Source organism: Macrosteles quadrilineatus, unplaced genomic scaffold (assembly GCF_028750875.1).
Source record: "Macrosteles quadrilineatus isolate MER2022 unplaced genomic scaffold, UCM_ALF_1.0 Scaffold_4__1_contigs__length_99947679, whole genome shotgun sequence".
NCBI lineage: Eukaryota > Metazoa > Arthropoda > Insecta > Hemiptera > Cicadellidae > Macrosteles > Macrosteles quadrilineatus.
Window position 1 is genome coordinate 1,504,681 of NW_026542597.1, and position 17,658 is coordinate 1,522,338.

The 17,658-nt window shown below is 34.6% G+C and overlaps 1 protein-coding gene across 1 annotated transcript; it reads left to right on the forward strand.

Annotated features, from left to right (window-relative positions):
• Positions 1-7,918: 7,918 nt before the first annotated feature.
• LOC128991674 (serine/threonine-protein phosphatase 6 regulatory ankyrin repeat subunit C-like) lies at positions 7,919-15,775 on the forward strand. Its single transcript, XM_054414767.1, has 9 exons — positions 7,919-7,985; positions 9,078-9,273; positions 9,947-10,262; positions 11,149-11,286; positions 11,997-12,203; positions 12,761-13,450; positions 14,595-14,843; positions 15,194-15,525; positions 15,697-15,775. The coding sequence occupies exons 1-9, from the start codon at positions 7,919-7,921 to the stop codon at positions 15,773-15,775; spliced, it is 2,274 nt and encodes a 757-aa protein (XP_054270742.1).
• The last annotated feature ends 1,883 nt before the right edge of the window (positions 15,776-17,658 follow it).

Below are 17,658 nucleotides of genomic sequence, written 5' to 3' on the forward strand. Positions count from 1 at the left end.
AAAAATGTTAATTCCAATTAACCCCGTCATTCATAAAATGCAATCTATATAATTAATACGCTACATGAAAGTTTGTCGGTTGAACTCCTCCGCCATTTCTTAACCGATTTTATCCGTTGACGTCTCATTGAAAAGAGCGTGTCGCTTAGATTTGCAAACTGGCCTTACGTTTTTGAAAAAGTCCCTTGGGCTCTGCCCCAGTGGCTTTGAAAGTTCCCATGTTATCCTTATGGAGAACATAATTGTTTACATTTTGATCAGCTGTATAATTTAATTGCTGTTATTTATTATTCAATTCAATGAAACGCATTGAGTACATATTTGAGTTTGTGTAAACATAAACCCCAAGACGGACCGTGTTACTACGGTTGTATCTTAAATTTGTGTATTTATGGTTGTTTTGTGTTGCTATGACGGATCGTGTTATCACGATTGTAACTTAAATTTGTGCATTTATCGTTGTTTTGTGTAGCTATAATTTGTTTATTTGTGTTTTTTTTCTTTTAAATGCCTCCGACGCGACGACAACGAAACATATAGAAAGGAGGCGTAATCGTGATAACGACCGCAGCTACAAAACAGTGGCGCTTAATAGGCCTAACTCATCACAGTCAGCACCTGACCCTGGACAATCTCAACTACTATTAGGTTAAATGCGCCCTAACCCTATCCCAAAATGACTTTTCGTTCTCAATTGGCCCTCTATCAATAACCTGTGTTGCCTGTACAGCGAGGCATTTAGAGAAGGAGAAAACCGACCGGAATGCTTTAGGTTTACCAATAACGAAGATAAACATGGTCTGAGTTACACACCGGTAATATTTGAGTTAACTCTTTTAAATTAATTGTAAATATGACTGTTATTCGTTTTGAAATAACTACTGTAATACTTTGCAATTGCTCGAATCCGAGCAACATGTACACTAGTAAGTTATAAATATGCTTCCAAATGTTTAAATTTTGTCTTAAATTGTACAAGATCTTTAATGTTCAAAGATGACAAACTCGTCTACGACACAGATTTTTCTTATTGGAAATCTTTTGTGAACACATACAATGATGGTTGATTCACTATACAAATTCAACTATCTGTGCGTTCTTATAAAGGTCTCTTGCCTGTATTCGACAGGTGAGGACTGGTCAGAGAAATACAAACAGGATTTACCCATGCTTTTTATAGATTAAACTAACAAAAAAGAAAATAGCTAGAATAGATTGAACAGTTTAAAACAACTTTCCTATATGTGAAAATTGTGTAGGGTACATGTTTTATTTTTTAATTTTTTTTTTCTACTAAAAAAATGCTTTAATTTTTTTTGTCAATTATTTTTTTTTACAATTAATTGATTTGTAAACATAAATTTTCCTCTATTAATATGACAAAATAGTAAATTGCATGCTGCATAATTCACATTCAGATAATAAATCAGTATTATTTGGTCACAACTCAAACATGCTTCAGATTCGAAAATAGAGCGAAAAGTTCACTTTCACAGTCCGTCAACTATAAATAGAATTGGATTTAATACCTTGTTGTACAAATCCCTGGACAATTTAACATTACGTAATATGATTTGTCAAGAAGTAATATTGACCTACGTAAAGTAATGGAACTGTGTAATCCTCACTTCACCATTGTGCGGGATCTGGTTCATATATCAACATGAGTAATGGGCGTTACTTCGTCCATTACTTTTTATCTGCATCAGTTGTAGCATGTGTTAAGTAATTAATAACGGTACGATTGTATAACAAGCATATACCATTTGTAAAATAAACGTAAATGTAAAATGTATTGAAAAAACTGAGTCACAGAACAAACATTACACTATTTGTCTGAATCCTACATAACACTTGTCTGCAAGAATGAACTTTGTGTATGATTTCTTCTATGTTCTTTTTTTAATTTTGAGCAAACCATTTGGAAACTCTTTAGTTAAAGTTCATTTTTGGTGATGGTATTTTTTGTTTCCACCAAGGAAACAAAAGGAATGTCGCGAAAACGGCCTTTTTCCGTTAATTCACAAGTACTACATTTTTATTGCAATTCCGTTTATTTACTACCAGAATGTTTTCATAATCACCAAATTTGGTTGGTTAGGTAAGCTTAGAATAGTTTCATTTTATAATTGATAAGTATATTCATATAGGCTAACTGTTAAAAATCGGAATTGCAATAAAATAGTAGTGGTAGTGAATTAACGGAAAAGAACCATGGTTTTTTACTGATTGTGTTGTGAAATGTCCATAATATTCCCTCAAATACCATTTGGGAACTTTTTATTTATTCCCTGAGATGACTTTACCAAAAGTACAAGTACTTTAACTAGTATTCATACATCATATAACCTTTAGGTATATTCTCTGATATGTAATTGTAATTTTCACACAACACACCCTGTTTAAATCAAATGAATAAATTCAAAGTACATACAAAATAAGTACGGTAATACCTTCACTCTTAATACGTGGAGTTATATTACAACATTAAAATACATGGTAAAGAAATGCTACAGTAAAACTCAATTAAGAAATTTAATAATTACTGGACTTTTCATTTAAATAGGTTTACGCTCATTGAAAAATTGTCTGAAGAAATATTTACATTTGACTTTCAAGTCAAGTGTAAGTTAAACAGCTAATTCAAAAAGGTCAATTTAGCTTTCCTTTCATTTAAACCAATTAGGCCCTACTGTTGTAGTAATGCAAACTAAATTATCTCTTAATCTCCGATATTTAAAGCAATAACACAATCATGTTTATTTGTGTGTTTGTATAAATATGTATTTGAATAATTCTTTAGCTAAACTGACTTGATAAAATCAAACATATTGTACTCAAGCTACCACATAGCAAAAAGCCTGGCCGAATTTAGCGATATAAGCCTAATAATACATGATTAACCTTGGCAAGAATGTGGATACAGTTTGGAGAATAAGTGTAATCATTTTCAAACGTGGTTGATGGATTGTACCCAGTCAAGTGAAATAACATATAATCTGTATAACTCAAAGCAATATCAAAACCTCCCAAACTGAAATCAAAACGAAAGTCCAAACTCAAAGCCACCCAAACTAAAACCCAAACTCAAAGTCATCCAAACTGAAAAGCCAAATGCAAAGTCAAACTGAAAGCAAAACGAAAGTCCATACTCAAAGCGGCCCAAACTGATAGCCAAACTCAAAGTCAAAAGTCATCCAAACTGAAAGCCAAATGCAAAGTCAAACTGAAAGCAAAACAAAAGTCAAAGTGCCTAAACTGAAAGTCCAAACTGAAAGCCAAAAAGCAAAGTCAAACTGAAAGCCAAACTCACAGCCGCCCAAACTGAAAGCCAAACGAAAGCCCATACTCAAAGTCATCCAAACTGAAAGCCAAATAAAAAAGTCTAAACTCAAAGCCACCCAAACTGAAAGCCAAATGCAATGTCAAACTGAAAGCAAAGCTAAAGTCCAAACTCAAAGCCGCCCAAAACTGAAAGCAACCAAACTGAAAGCCAAAAGAAAGTCAAACTTAAAGCAAAACGAAAGTCCATACTCAAAGCGGCCCAAACTGAAAGCCAAACTCAAAGCCGCCCAAACTGAAAGCTAAACTCAAAGCCGCCCAAACTGAAGGCCAAAAGCAAAGCCAAACTGAAAGCAAAACGAAAATCCAAACTCAAAGCTTCCCAAACTAAAAGCCAAACTCAAAGTCACCTAAACTGAAAGCCAAATGCAAAGTCAACCAAACCCAAAGCCAAACTCGAAATACCCAATTGAAAGCCAAACTCAAAGTCACCCAAACTGAAAACCAAAAGCACAGTCCAAACTCAAAGCCAAACAAACTGAAAGCCAGACTCAAAGTCGCCCAAACTGAAAGCCAAACTCAAATTCATCCAATCTGAAAACCAAATTCAAAGTCATCCAAACTGAAAGCCAAATGCAAAGTCATCCAAACTGAAAGCCAAATGCAAAGTCAATTTGAAAGCAAAACGAAAGTCCAAACTCAAAGCAACCCGAACTGATAGCCAAATACAAAGCACAAAAACTGAAAGCCAAATGCAAAAGTCAAACTGAAAGCAGAACTCAAAGCAATCTCAAGCCCTCCCAAACTGAAAGCAAAACCTGAAAGCACAAACTGAAAGCAAAACCAAAAGCACAACACGAAGCAAACTCAAAGCCAAATGAGCGTGTTGTATATAAAATAGGTCAGTTGAGTAAAGATATTAGGATATGACTGTGATATGACAAAATAAACAGGCGATGAAATAAGAAGATGGCAATTTGAATTTAAGAATAAGAAGTATAAGAATAAGAATATTTATTTTCTCCCAGTAATACAAGTATTACAATAATTAAAATTACAATGCACAACACAATACAAATAAATTGATATAATATTCTATTAAAACTAAATTTCCCACGTGTCAGACTGACTAAGAAGAAAAAAACACTGGCCTATTCACAACAATATTAACGACAATGATTATTGTTATAACAACAATATTAATCCTATTTAAAAGACACAAAGACACCCTTTTCAATTCTAATTTAGCATGTAGATTTTCTACGTAAAAAATGTTAATTCCAATGAACCCCGTCATTCATAAAATGCAATAAGTTACAAATATGCTTCCAAATGTTTAAATTTTGTCTTAAATTGTACAAGATCTTTAATGTTCAAAGATGACAAACTCGTCTACGACACAGATTTTTCTTATTGGAAATCTTTTGTGAACACATACAATGATGGTTGATTCACTATACAAATTCAACTATCTGTGCGTTCTTATAAAGGTCTCTTGCCTGTATTCGACAGGTGAGGACTGGTCAGAGAAATACAAACAGGATTTACCCGTGCTTTTTATAGATTAAACTAACAAAAAATAAAATAGCTAGAATATATTGAAAACAGTTTAAAACAACTTTCCTATGTGTAAAAAATGTGTAGGGTACATGTTTAATTTTTTTATTTTTTTTTACTAAAAAAATTGCTTTAATTTTTTTTTGTCAATTATTTTTTTTACAATTAATTGATTTATAAACATAAATTTTCCTCTATCTATGACAAAATAGTAAATTGCATGCTGCATAATTCACTTTCAGATAATAAATCAGTATTATTTGGTCACCACAACTCAAACATGCTTCAGATTCGAAAATAGAGCGAAAAGTTCACTTTCACAGTCCGTCAACTATAAATAGAATTGGATTTAATACCTTGTTGTACAAATCCCTGGACAATTTAACATTACGTAATATAATTTGTCAAGAAGTAATATTGACCTACGTAAAGTAATGGAACTGTGTAATCCTCGCTTCACCATTGTGCGGGATCTGGTTCATATATCAACATGAGTAATGGGCGTTACTTCGTCCATTACTTTTGATCTGCATCAGTTGGAGCATGTGTTAAGTAATTAATAACGGTGCGATTGTATAACAAGCATATACTCTTTGTAAAATAAACGTAAATGTATTGAAAAAACTGAGTCACAGATCAAACATTACACTATTTGTCTGAATAAGCCTACATACAACATATTTCTGCAAGAATGAACTTTGTGTATGATTTCCTACTATGTTATTTTTTAATTTTGAGCAAACCATTTGGAAACTCTTTAGTTAAAGTTCATTTTTGGTGATGGTATTTTTTGTTCCCATGTTAAAACGGGTCATTTCTGTTAACGGAAAAGAACCCTGGTTTTTTACTGATTCTGATGTGAAATGTCAGTAATATTCCCTCAAATTCCATTTGGGAACTTTTTATTTATTCCCTGAGATGACTTTACCAAAAGTACAAGTACTTTAACTAGTATTCATACATCATATAACCTTTAGGTATATTCTCTGATATGTAATTGTAATTTTCACACAAAACACCTTGTTTAGATCAAATGAATAAATTCAAAGTACATACAAAATAAATACGGTAATACCTTCACTCTTAATACGTGGAGTTATATTGCAACTAACTATTAAAATACATGGTACCCTAAATAAAACTCAATTAAGAAGTGTAATAATTGCTGGACTTTTCATTTAAATAGGTTTACACTCATTGAAAAATTGTCTGAAGAAATATTTACATTTGACTTTCAAGTCAAGTGTAAGTTAAACAGCCAATTCAAAAAGGTCAGTTTAGCTTTCCTTTCATTTAACCCAATTAGGTCCCACTGTTGTAATGTTTTTAACTAAATTATCTCTTAATCTCCGATATTTAAAGCAATAACACATTCATGTTCATTTGTGTGATTGTATAAATAATATATATTTGAATAATTCTTTAGCTAAACTGTCTTGATAAAATTAAACATATTGTACTCAAGCTACCATATAGCAAAAAGCCTGGCCGAATTCAGCAATATAAGCCTAATAATACATGATTAACCTTGGCAAGAATGTGGATACAGTTTGGAGAATAAGTGTAATAATTTTCAAACGTGGTTGATGGATTGTACCCAGTCAAGTGAAATAACATATAATCTGTCAAGTGTCATGTTTGGGTGTGACGTATAGTACTTCCCAAGTTTAAAGTGACTTAAAGATTAAATTCAACCTAACCACAAAACCCCTAACACTTATTTAATTTCCCCACGAAAAAACATTACTACGCTCAAAGTTATTTATTGAATGTAACCATGTCAAATATTAGTCAACTTATTCACTGTTAAGGTTGCGCTTCTTGGCATTTTAAATTAGTATGCATATTCTCAACTAACCCTTTGGGTTTTCTTCTGTAATAAACTTAAGTTCACCAACCACCATGTTTGAAATAGCAGTTTTAATTGAGCGGAAACCATTTTACAATGCATTTTAGATGGATAAAACAATTTTTTGCAATCACTATCTTTTGACACGGCCCTTAAGTTAATTTTGCAACTTAACAAAATTATTCTGAATACGTAAACATGCCAAGCTCCTAGGCTTAATGTTTACTGTATGTTTCACTTTAAATATTTTCTGGTAATGAATTTTCCAAGTAATAATACTTTTTTAACTAACGTTCATGAAATGTCACTAATATCTTCTTTAACATCCGGTGAAGAGCTGGGACAATTTGTGGGACTGCTGATGTTATCTCATGGTCAACTGGTAATCAGTTCCCAAACATTGTCCAGAAGTTTTCCTCCATTATCGTAGACACTGACACTGAGTCTACATGAGGACAAGTTCTGTAAGTATGTTTTGTTCAACTTGTATTAGCTCTGATTATACGTACTACCATAGAAAAAAGGAGTTAGTACTACCGTGAAACGCCTCAAAAAACGGCACCGATAACCTATACTACCATACATATACACTTGTATGGGTCAATAAATGAAAGAATTAGCTTTTTAGCTTGATTTCGGAAATATGTGATGATTAGTAATATTTATATGTAGGCAAAAATCTGGATTTTCGGAATTAGTGGCAAAAAATGATCCCCATGTTATTCTTATGGGAAAAAACGCCCCAAGTGCCGTCTCCTTCCTATATTGTATCTATGACACAAATGTCATAGATTTTTACTACCAGCCCAAATAATTGATTTAATAAAAATAGCTGCCACTTTTTATATCGATTGTTCCTTATTCGTAAAGTGGTAACACCCCTTTAAGGATAATGGCTGATCCATAATTATTGTAAATCCGTGAACAGAAAATCACAAAGAACTTTGTTTTTGTAGAAATTATAGTTTTCACATCACAGTTCACATGTAGTAAACTCCTACATTTCCTAATTTTCCATGTCGCTTTTATTTTACTTTTTTATCAATTCACAACAGAAAACAAGCTATATACTCCACATGACCGAAACAAAACTTTATTACAAAGCGTAAACGGTAAGATATCGCTGCATGTAAAAGATCGCTTGTAAACATTGTTGTCCAAAAATAACAAGGGACAAGTCCGTAACGCCACGTGTAGCATCCTGAATGTCTTACGGTCACCGCGTTCAAAATGTCTTCCATATCTTATCTTAGGGTGAATGTAGCTAAGGGGTTTTCGGAACGATTAAAACCACGAGGTAACATTTTCGTTTGTTAAATAAGCATAAGTTTTGAGGACTTGTAAAGAGTTTGGAAACACCCTCTGTAACACTAACTTGGGTGAAGTTAATGTAAACATGGACAAGGTTTAACACTTAGTAACTTGCAAAAGGCTTGACATCTGTAGTAGCGACACAAGTCAGTTTTGCAACATGGTTAAATTAAGTGCTACATAAGGTTGATTTAGATGTATTACAACAGTAAAATCAATTTTGAATTATGTTAGAAATTCATTACGGGACTTAAGAGTACGCTTTATATGTCAAAACTGTACTTATTAAAATAAATATGTTTGGAAATTGCTGATAGAGCCGCTCTTGATTGGTTAATCATGTGTTCGTGAGTTTCGTGTTCGGTGTGTGAAAATCATTTTATAACATCGAAATATAGATAACTTTAAGCCTGTGAAAGAAATTATTATGGCTTAAGAAGAGCAAAAACCCAGGTCATGCACTCAAGAACGAGTCAGAGATTTTACAAAAAATTTGGAATGTACATTTTACACAAAACAGCTATGGTGACTAATTACAATGAACAAATGAACAATAAATAATGAATAATACCCCCTTGAACATTGAACAACTTATGGTTGCTGAAAAACTATTCCAAAGTACGTTTCTGTCAGACAAATGTAGATTACCTTTAAATTTAGAAATTTATTAACATTATTTTTAATATTCGTTTCCTTGAACCGTTGACATTTTTTATGTTATCTAAAAATGGATGATCCAACCCCTAGTCTTTTCATTGTCTAACTTACCATATATAAGTTATAGCTTGTTCTCTGGTGATATAACCAAAATTAAAACGTAAACAATAACATTTTCCCCTTCAAAAGAACCTTTTTCGTCAATATCACTTCAAACAGACTTAAACATGACCTGACATTACAGGTTAACACTTTATAAAGTCTTTATATGTCGAGCGTTATTCATACAGTATTTTAATTCAATGCAATCGTGCAGGATGTTCTTTACCAGTTGTTAAAATATTAGGCTGCCATTAACAATTCAGCTCACTAATTAATCACCCTGGGTGTGTCTTGTTTGTGTTATCATTGTATCTAACAGAACAGCTGATGTCACTGTCACACCATGTGCTGGACATGTCACCGCCTCCACAGGGACCTTCCCCTCAGGCACCTCGAGGCTCAATCTCACCCAGCGTTGGTCTGGAGACCGAGCCAAGGGACGACCGGCGGAGAGGACGACTCAACGCTGAACTGCTAATAGAGGTCTTGGCTGGAAACACAGATTCAGTAAAAAGGTAAAGTTATTATTATTTTTCAGATTTTTTTGCTATTTACTGTTTGTCTTTTCATTACCGTAATAGTTTAATTTGTCATCAGTGATCATCAGAGCTGTTTCATATAGATGTTCCCTCATACAAAAATTTCTGTCAAAAGTGAGACTTGTTCTTGAAGTGGATTACCTGGGTTTCGGCTTCTTTAATTCCATTCTTGAATGCTATGGAAGTAATTATAGATGTTAACTTTTTCTTCTTGCTTTAATTAACTTTCAGCTTGGAATATCATGTCCGCCATGATATTATTCTTTAGTGATTTTTTAATAATTCATCTCACACACGACACAACACGAATATAGAGTGAATTGCTTGACAACATTGTAAGATAGATTTTGTTAAAGATCATAAAAAAATCTAATCTAAAAAAAAATTAGTTTCAAAAAGTGACATCCTTTTATTGTGTTTGGTTCAATCTGTGAAGGATCAATGTTTTAAATTAAGAAACATGAGTGGTCTGGTATGAGGCTACTCAGATATTGGAAATGAGTTTTTGATTGTAATTACCACCCTTGTCTTTTTATATTGTAACCACCCTTGTCTTGTAAAAGACTTCAAAATCTCACTCCAAAACATGATGTATGACCCCTAACTACGGAATTGTTTCCAGTCTGTCATCGTTCAATTCATTTTGCAGATGTCTAGAAACAGGGTCATCAGTCAACGCCACTTGTCGCCCAACCCTTACCTCCGCACTACATCTAGCAGTGGCTTGCAGACATGAGGACATCGCAAGACTGCTGCTGTCCTCGGGGGCAGACGTCCAGCGACGTGACCTGGAGGGTAGACAGGCCATCCATGTGGCAGCAGCTGTCGGCGATCCAGTGTTGTTACGTCTGCTGCTGCAACAAGATTCCGACATGGTCAACAGTCAGGTGGTGCCCTCATATGAGGCTGAGGACACACTGAGTCTAGACTGCTGGAGCCACGATCATAGCTCTGTCTCTGACAAGGTTGGTATGAATTGATTTATTATTATATTAATACTAATTGAAAACCATACTCCCAAATTATTGGTGGTTAAGGATCCAAAGCCAGATTTCCATCATTCGAGCAGTTTCGCTTAGGCTTTGAGGAACAAAACACAAAATTTTAAGCATTCAGTTTGAAGATGGTGCAGAAATTCCCTCGTTGCTCTATTAAGCCTTCACTTTATTATTTTATACATATAATTTGTCTTACCAATATTAATTGATTTGTATTAGGGAATTATTAATAAAAAGTTTTGGTTTGTACATATAAAAAAAAAAAAACAATATAATAGATATACAGTGTGAGTGTGTATTTGTTACTGACCACTACCATCCAGGACCATTTTTATGAAAAGTCCAATGATGAGGACGGTTGGGCTTTATTTTGAACTATTAAAAAGCTATCGAGTTTAGTCGTGGTTGAGCCAGACGCGTTTTGATTACTTAGCCTACTACCTGTAAGAGAAACGACAATTAACTATTTTTCTTTCAGGGATGTTACTCTACTAAAGACAGTGACACAAAGCCATATTTATGTGCAATCAATGTGCGAGGCATATGTAGATGGACAAATGCAAAGTAAAAAAGACCCCCAACCTCTTAAGAGAAAAAATATATGCCTGGTTATAGCTTTCTTTACACAATAAAAAATGTTTCTTTGGTTGAGGTAATTTACTAAAAATCCCAATTGTCAATAATAACTGGGCAAAGCTAAAACAAATGAAAGATCAATGACAACTTTGTTAGGGTTTAACTTATAATTATAGGATGAGTAATGTCTAATGATTCAGCTATCCACCCATCTATATTAAGATACTATAAAACTTTTTTAGCAAGATTGTATAGTTTGTTCAAATTTAATTTGCAGATTCCTCAAGTTGCACAAAAATCATCTCCTCTTCACCAAGCTGCTCAAAGAGTCAACTTAACTTGTGTAATACTTTTGCTTGAACAAGGAGCTAAAGTTGATGTTAAAGATGGAAGAGATTTAACTCCTTTGGATGTGGTGGGAGAAATAACAATAGGAAAGGCAGTTGGCTTGTCTAAGTCCTCAAAAACACCTAGTGACATGCAAAACATTATTAACTGCTTATTGCAAAAAGGTGCTAAATTTACAATACGGAAAAGCACTAAGTCAAGGAGTTGAAAACCAAGTTACAATGGAAGTTAACTGCCTTCACACTGCTGTATTGCAAGAGGATTCACAGCTAATTGAATTTCTCTGCTTGATAATGAAGCTAGTCTGAGTATTTTGAATGGTGATGGCCTTACACCACTTCATCTTGCAGTATCTAAACGTCTTCTTGAGCCCCTCAGAATTATATTGGAGAAAAATCAATCCGTACAGGTAACAAGTTTTAGAATTGATTGCTAAAGTGATTGTTTTATACTCCTTGAATAATATTTTTTACTAAGCTGCATCTAATAAATATTTTATAGCATTCCCTTTTAAAAAACAGCACAGGTAAAATTAACACTCTAATTAGGTCACTTTACATAAAGCCTTACGTTTCTTGCTAAAGTTTAATATTCCAAAAATGAAGTCCCTCTTTACATTAAGCGGTTTTTAGAACTATTCGAGGGAACCAGGGAACCAGTTAATTTAACTTGGAAGGTTTTAGAACAATTGAATACTTAAAAATTTGACTTAATTTTATGTATGCATTTCCATCACTAACTCTAGAAACAATCTGTTTCTTATCACTTTATCACCAGGTACTGGATGCCGTTGACTTCCAAGGGCGTACTCCATTACATCTCGCTGTTGCCCAGATGTGGTTGCCAGGAGTCAGTCATCTGTTGGAGGCTGGAGCTGATGTAAAGGTCACTTCTAGTGATGGTCAAACAGTGTTACACATGGCTGTGGCTACTCATCAGCCAGATCTGCTGAAGGAGCTACTTACAATCAGGGAAGCAGTCAATGTAAGTACCGTTCACCAATAATGTCACTCGATAGTTTAAATTGTGAAATCAAAAGTAATAACCATAGGTAAAGTTATTGGTTACTATATAAGAAGATGCAATAGAGTTTCTTTATTTTGTAGACATGGTTTTTACATTAGTTCAAGTAAACATTCATTACAATTTGAATTTAATTTCATCATCAAATCATCAAATTAATACACTGTGTACAAGTTGTTGTTTAATTTATGGTTTAAGCTTATGAGTTAAGGAAGAAGGGAGGATACTGTAACTCACATTAGAAAATAGTTTTAATCAGTTGATATCACACAAATGTTAATAAAACTCATCTTTTTTTCTCATGAAGAAGCCCCGTGGAGAGTTGAATGGGTAAAACATCAAGTTAATTGTGTTTTAATATGTTTGTGCGCTGTTACCACGTGGAACCTATATTAGGTTAGTTAGTAAAGTCGCTTCTGTTTCCGTAATTTTCTGAAGACTCGCTTAAAAACTCTTCCACAAAATCGTATGGAAGTACTGTTGCAATCTTATGTCTAAAGTTCCTTTTATCTGTCCAGATGATCGATGCACGCAACAGACACCATGAAACACCACTAAGCTGGGCTGTGTCCATGGGTCAGTTGGCCTGTGTGGAGGTTCTTCTTGCCAAGGGAGCAGACGTCACTATCAAGCTGCCTGGAAAGTGCAGTCTCATACACTTATGTGCCATCAGAGGTCACAGCTCAGTTTTGGCAGAAATCCTGAAGTACCCTCGCATGGCAATGTTCAAGAACTCACAGACCAACGAGCAGAATGGTGGCTTGACTGCCCTCCACCTAGCGGCTCTGGAGGGATCCACATCCTGTGCGGATGTCCTTTTAGCTGCAGGATGTGATGTGCACAAAGTGTCCTTCCAGTGTCCTTACCGCAAATCAACGCCCTTACATATCGCTGCCATGAAAGGGCATTCTAAGATAGTCCTAGCAATTGTAAATCACGATTTAAGCACCCTCAAGGCTAAAAACGAAGATAAATGGTATCCATTACACGTTGCGGCTAGGTTTTCAAACCATGAATGTGTCAAAATAATGTTACTCAACGGAGCGAATTTGGCGACAACCGTTTTGGATTCAGATTTCAAAAAAAGAACAGCTTTTGACATAATTGTTTGCAACATACTTGATCCAGCTGCCTTTGTTAATGATGTGTTTGACTGCTACATTCAAGTCAATGAATACCCGTTGAATAGCAACGAGTGTGAGATAAAAGTGAATTATGACATTCTTCAACCTCTCGGACCAAATAGGAAACAAATGAAAGTGTTAGACTCTTTGTTGAACTGTAAGAAATGTGCAGTGCAAGAAAACGTGCTGTTACACCCTCTGATTCAAACCTTTCTACATCTAAAATGGAGGAGGATGAGAGTTCTTTTCTTCGTCATAATGGCACTGTATATGATGTTTACCTTGTCACTCACCTCAATGGCAATGTGTTATTATGTTCTCTGGGGACAGATACATTCAAGATTCTTGTATTTGGTAACCTGTGGTTGTAGCTTCACTTTGGGAATCTCTCTCCTCATCATTACCATACAGGTTTGTTAGTTTATAGTAAACTAATATGTTGAATAACAACGTTCAACAGTGGCACTGCACTAATTCTTGTATACTCTCAACTCTGTGTCATTTGGGGCAAAGGGAATCAGGCTTCCAAAACTCTTCTTAGTCCTTTTAGTAATTTTCCTTTTCACTTTCTTTGGCACGATTCAAGAAGTGTTCTCTAAATATTCATCTGGGGGGGACTGAAGCTTCTATTCACCAAACAAGGTATACTTTTTAGACAAAAAAAAATATAAAACTTCTAAAAAGCTGAAACCCAAAATTAAAGTTATGGCTTTTATCAATCCTTCCTCCAAATGAATCATCCTTCAATCTTTCTTTACTTCAAAAGAAGAATCATGAAAATCTGTCAAGCTTTTACTAAAGAATACAGAAATTTTCTAGGTAGCCAAGTGGTTGATAGTGCTCGCCTTAAATCTAAAGGTCGCTGGTTCGATTCCAAGCGAAATCATTTCCACCCAGATGCCATTTGTCATCGGGCTAAGAACTAATGGTGCTATCCAACAAAAAGGATAATGTAGATAGTAACAAGACGAGGGTTGGGTCCGTTCCCTTTCAAAACGTAAAAAATACCATTGGTGTAAAAAAAACACTAAATAAAAAAGAATTCTTGAGTAAAAACCCCCTTCACGTTTTAATATACAGGACGGTTCAGATTAAAACCTAACTAGGTAATACACAATATCTAGTTTAGTGAAAATCAAATACAACAATTTATAAGTTAAAAATAACTGCTTTAAATACATTAAAATAAGTTTATTTACTGTAAACCATGTCTGTAATTTTTCATCAGGAGCTTCTCCAGGCGTTCAGAATGCAGCGTTACTACTTCAAGGACCTGGAATCCTGGATCAAGTGGTCTTCCTTCTTGCTGTCCTTCCTAGTGCTACTGGGCGATCATCCTGCCGAATGGCTGGCCCAAGTGTCGTCAGTTGCTGTGCTTCTGTCCTGGCTAGAGCTTCTTTTTCTTCTTTCCCGTTGGCCTTCCACTCTTGGATTCTACATCGTCATGTTCTTCACTGTTGCCAGAAATGTATTTACGGTATTGCACCCAATATCTTTACACACAGCATAAGGACTGAACAAGTCTTGTCAATACATAAGATACAATAGAAGATTGGACAGTACCTATGTGAAATTAAATTAAATTTACTATTTGTTTCTTGCAGACAACCCATTTTTCATTTGACATGCTGGTAGGATCTCCAAGAGATGACTGCACCCACTACCCCTTCCTTGCAGAGAGTCTCTCACGTTCTTGCGCCCCTAGGCCCTGGAATTGAATTTTGAATATCACTAAAATATATTCCTTTCACACATTTTAAGATTTGGCATAGCATAAATCGTAAACATATTTTGCAAGATGCACTAGTCCTATGTGTTCTGTTCTAGGTGTTGGCTACGTTTCTGTTTGTCATCCTTGGATTCATGTTCACCTTCATGATCCACTTCCGAGACTCCGGTCAGTTCACAGACGTGTGGGGATCGTTCACCAAGGTCCTGGTCATGACCTTTGAGTTAGACTATGAGAAGATGTTCCGGACAGTAAATGGTATGAATGCTGTGGTGGGCCGTGGCATCTTTCTGTACTTCATGGTGTTGATGGCGATCGTCTTAATGAATCTTCTGGTTGGTATAGCGGTCAGCGACATTGCCATGCTTCAGAAGCAAGGAAGAGCTAGACGGCTCGCAAAGCAAATTGACTTCCTCAGCATGCTGGAATCGTATGTCTACAATAGATATTTATTTGCGTTTTGCCCAAACAAACTTTCCAAAATTATTAGAAGATTTAGAGCTGTAGATCGGGTGCTAAAATTTTCCCCGGGTAGGCCACGAAAGAGAGGTAACCAATTGACTGAGGACTTGATACAATCATTGATTGACAATGTCGTAAGGCAACGCAGCAACTGCAAAAAGAAAAACTGTGAAGTTGGTTGCATCGGAGATGATGTCTCTGTACTGAGAACGCTGTAATTGTAAAAAAAGAAACATAGCTGTATATTAAAATATTTTTTTACTACATTATACATACTATTGTACAATAATAACTAAGTAATCTGGCTATGTAAAATTACTGTTGAAAAAGTCTTTAAATTTCTGAGAAAACATAGGTTATACTTAGAAAAGTAAGTAACTTTGGTATTATCAGTGGTAATCCAAAATAGTACAATTTTACCGATAATCTGATCTTTATATTTTATTCCAACATGCGCTAAAAGTAGGATCAGAATGTAACTAACTAGTGCTCAAAATTTTTATTATTTAAAAGATTAGCTTTCTCACTATGACTCTATCATTAATAATACTTTTATAAGTTCTATTCTTGTTAATTAATGAACAAAAAATTAGAAGAATAAGTGCTTTGGAATACTATAGCTTAGTAGATCTTTATTTTAAAATATCGGTAGGGAAGTAATAAAAAATAATACCTTTTGAAGAAACAGTTTATTAAATATACATAAAACAGGTTTTGTTTCATTCCACATACTTTTTTACAATAATTGCTATACAAGCAGTTATATAACATTAATCATAATACAAATATTGTAGGTACAACTAAACACTGCTCAATCGTTAGGGTTAGTTAAAAAAATCAAAATATAACTTAATTAAAATCTTAACACATTCAGCAATATATATGACTAGCTGTAACCCGCGGGCTTTGCCCCGTTTAACTTCTTAATTTTCAAGATTATCTTGTTCGCATGGCTCAATCACGTCCTGGTTGAAGTTTGTTCGCTACGCTAACTCACCTTTAGGTTGGAGCTCGTTCGCTGCGCTCACTTGCCTTCAGGTTAGCTCGTTCGCTACGCTAACTCGCCTCCAGGTTGAAGTTCGTTCGCTACGCTCACTCACCTTTTGGTTGCAAATTAGCTGTTGTCATAAATGTTAAAGAAATAATAGTGCTACAACCTGTTGGTAATCCTTGTAACTTTAATGCTATTGAACATCATAGAACAGAACAAACTTGTTTAATTGAAACAGCTGTTAAGATTCAATAATTCCATTTCTCATAAGGTTAACATGGGAAACTCCAGAGCCACTGGGGCGGAGCCCGAAAGGATTTTTGAAATAAGAATATGCCTATATGTTAATCGGGAATGTGAGCTATCATCATGCCAAATTTCAGCCCAATCCAACCAGTATTTTTCGCGTTCACTTGTCACAAACATACATCCATACATCCATACATCCATACATCCAAACTTTCTCATTTATAATATTATATATATATATATAGTAGGATTATACTTCTTCTTTCTGACTAAATTATGTTGTGGCACACAATTACTTTAAATCAGACATAAAGAATACAAGAATACAAAAATAAATTATGATAACCGATTCTTTTGGGAATTGATGATAATTTTGTAAAATCAGTTTTAGAAATTATTATACAGGGTGTTTTTTTTTAAACTTGCATCTTTATTTATGTAAAAACCGCAATAGATAGAAATATGCAGTTGGCGGGAATCATCTATTGACGTAGGGGGGCACAATTTTTTTAAATTCAACGTTACATTTACATTCCCCCCATTTCCCCCCCTGCCCCCAACTTAATTTTTTTAAATAGCAAGATACCCCTTGTGACATATCAAATTAAAGAGCATGAAAAAAGAAAACGTTTGATGAAAAAAAATTGAAAATCGGTTCATAAATTTGTGAGATTAATGACCAGATTAAATTCAAAGTACTGAACTTTTTATTCTCTCAAAGTAATTAAGGGGGTTCCCTACCTCGAACTGTTTTCAATTTTCTGCGACCCTGGTGAGTTTAGTTGGAACTACAAGACGACAAAATATTCCCTAGGATTGCTGTCTGCTGGTCCATTTAACATTATTGTGGTCCCTCCGCGA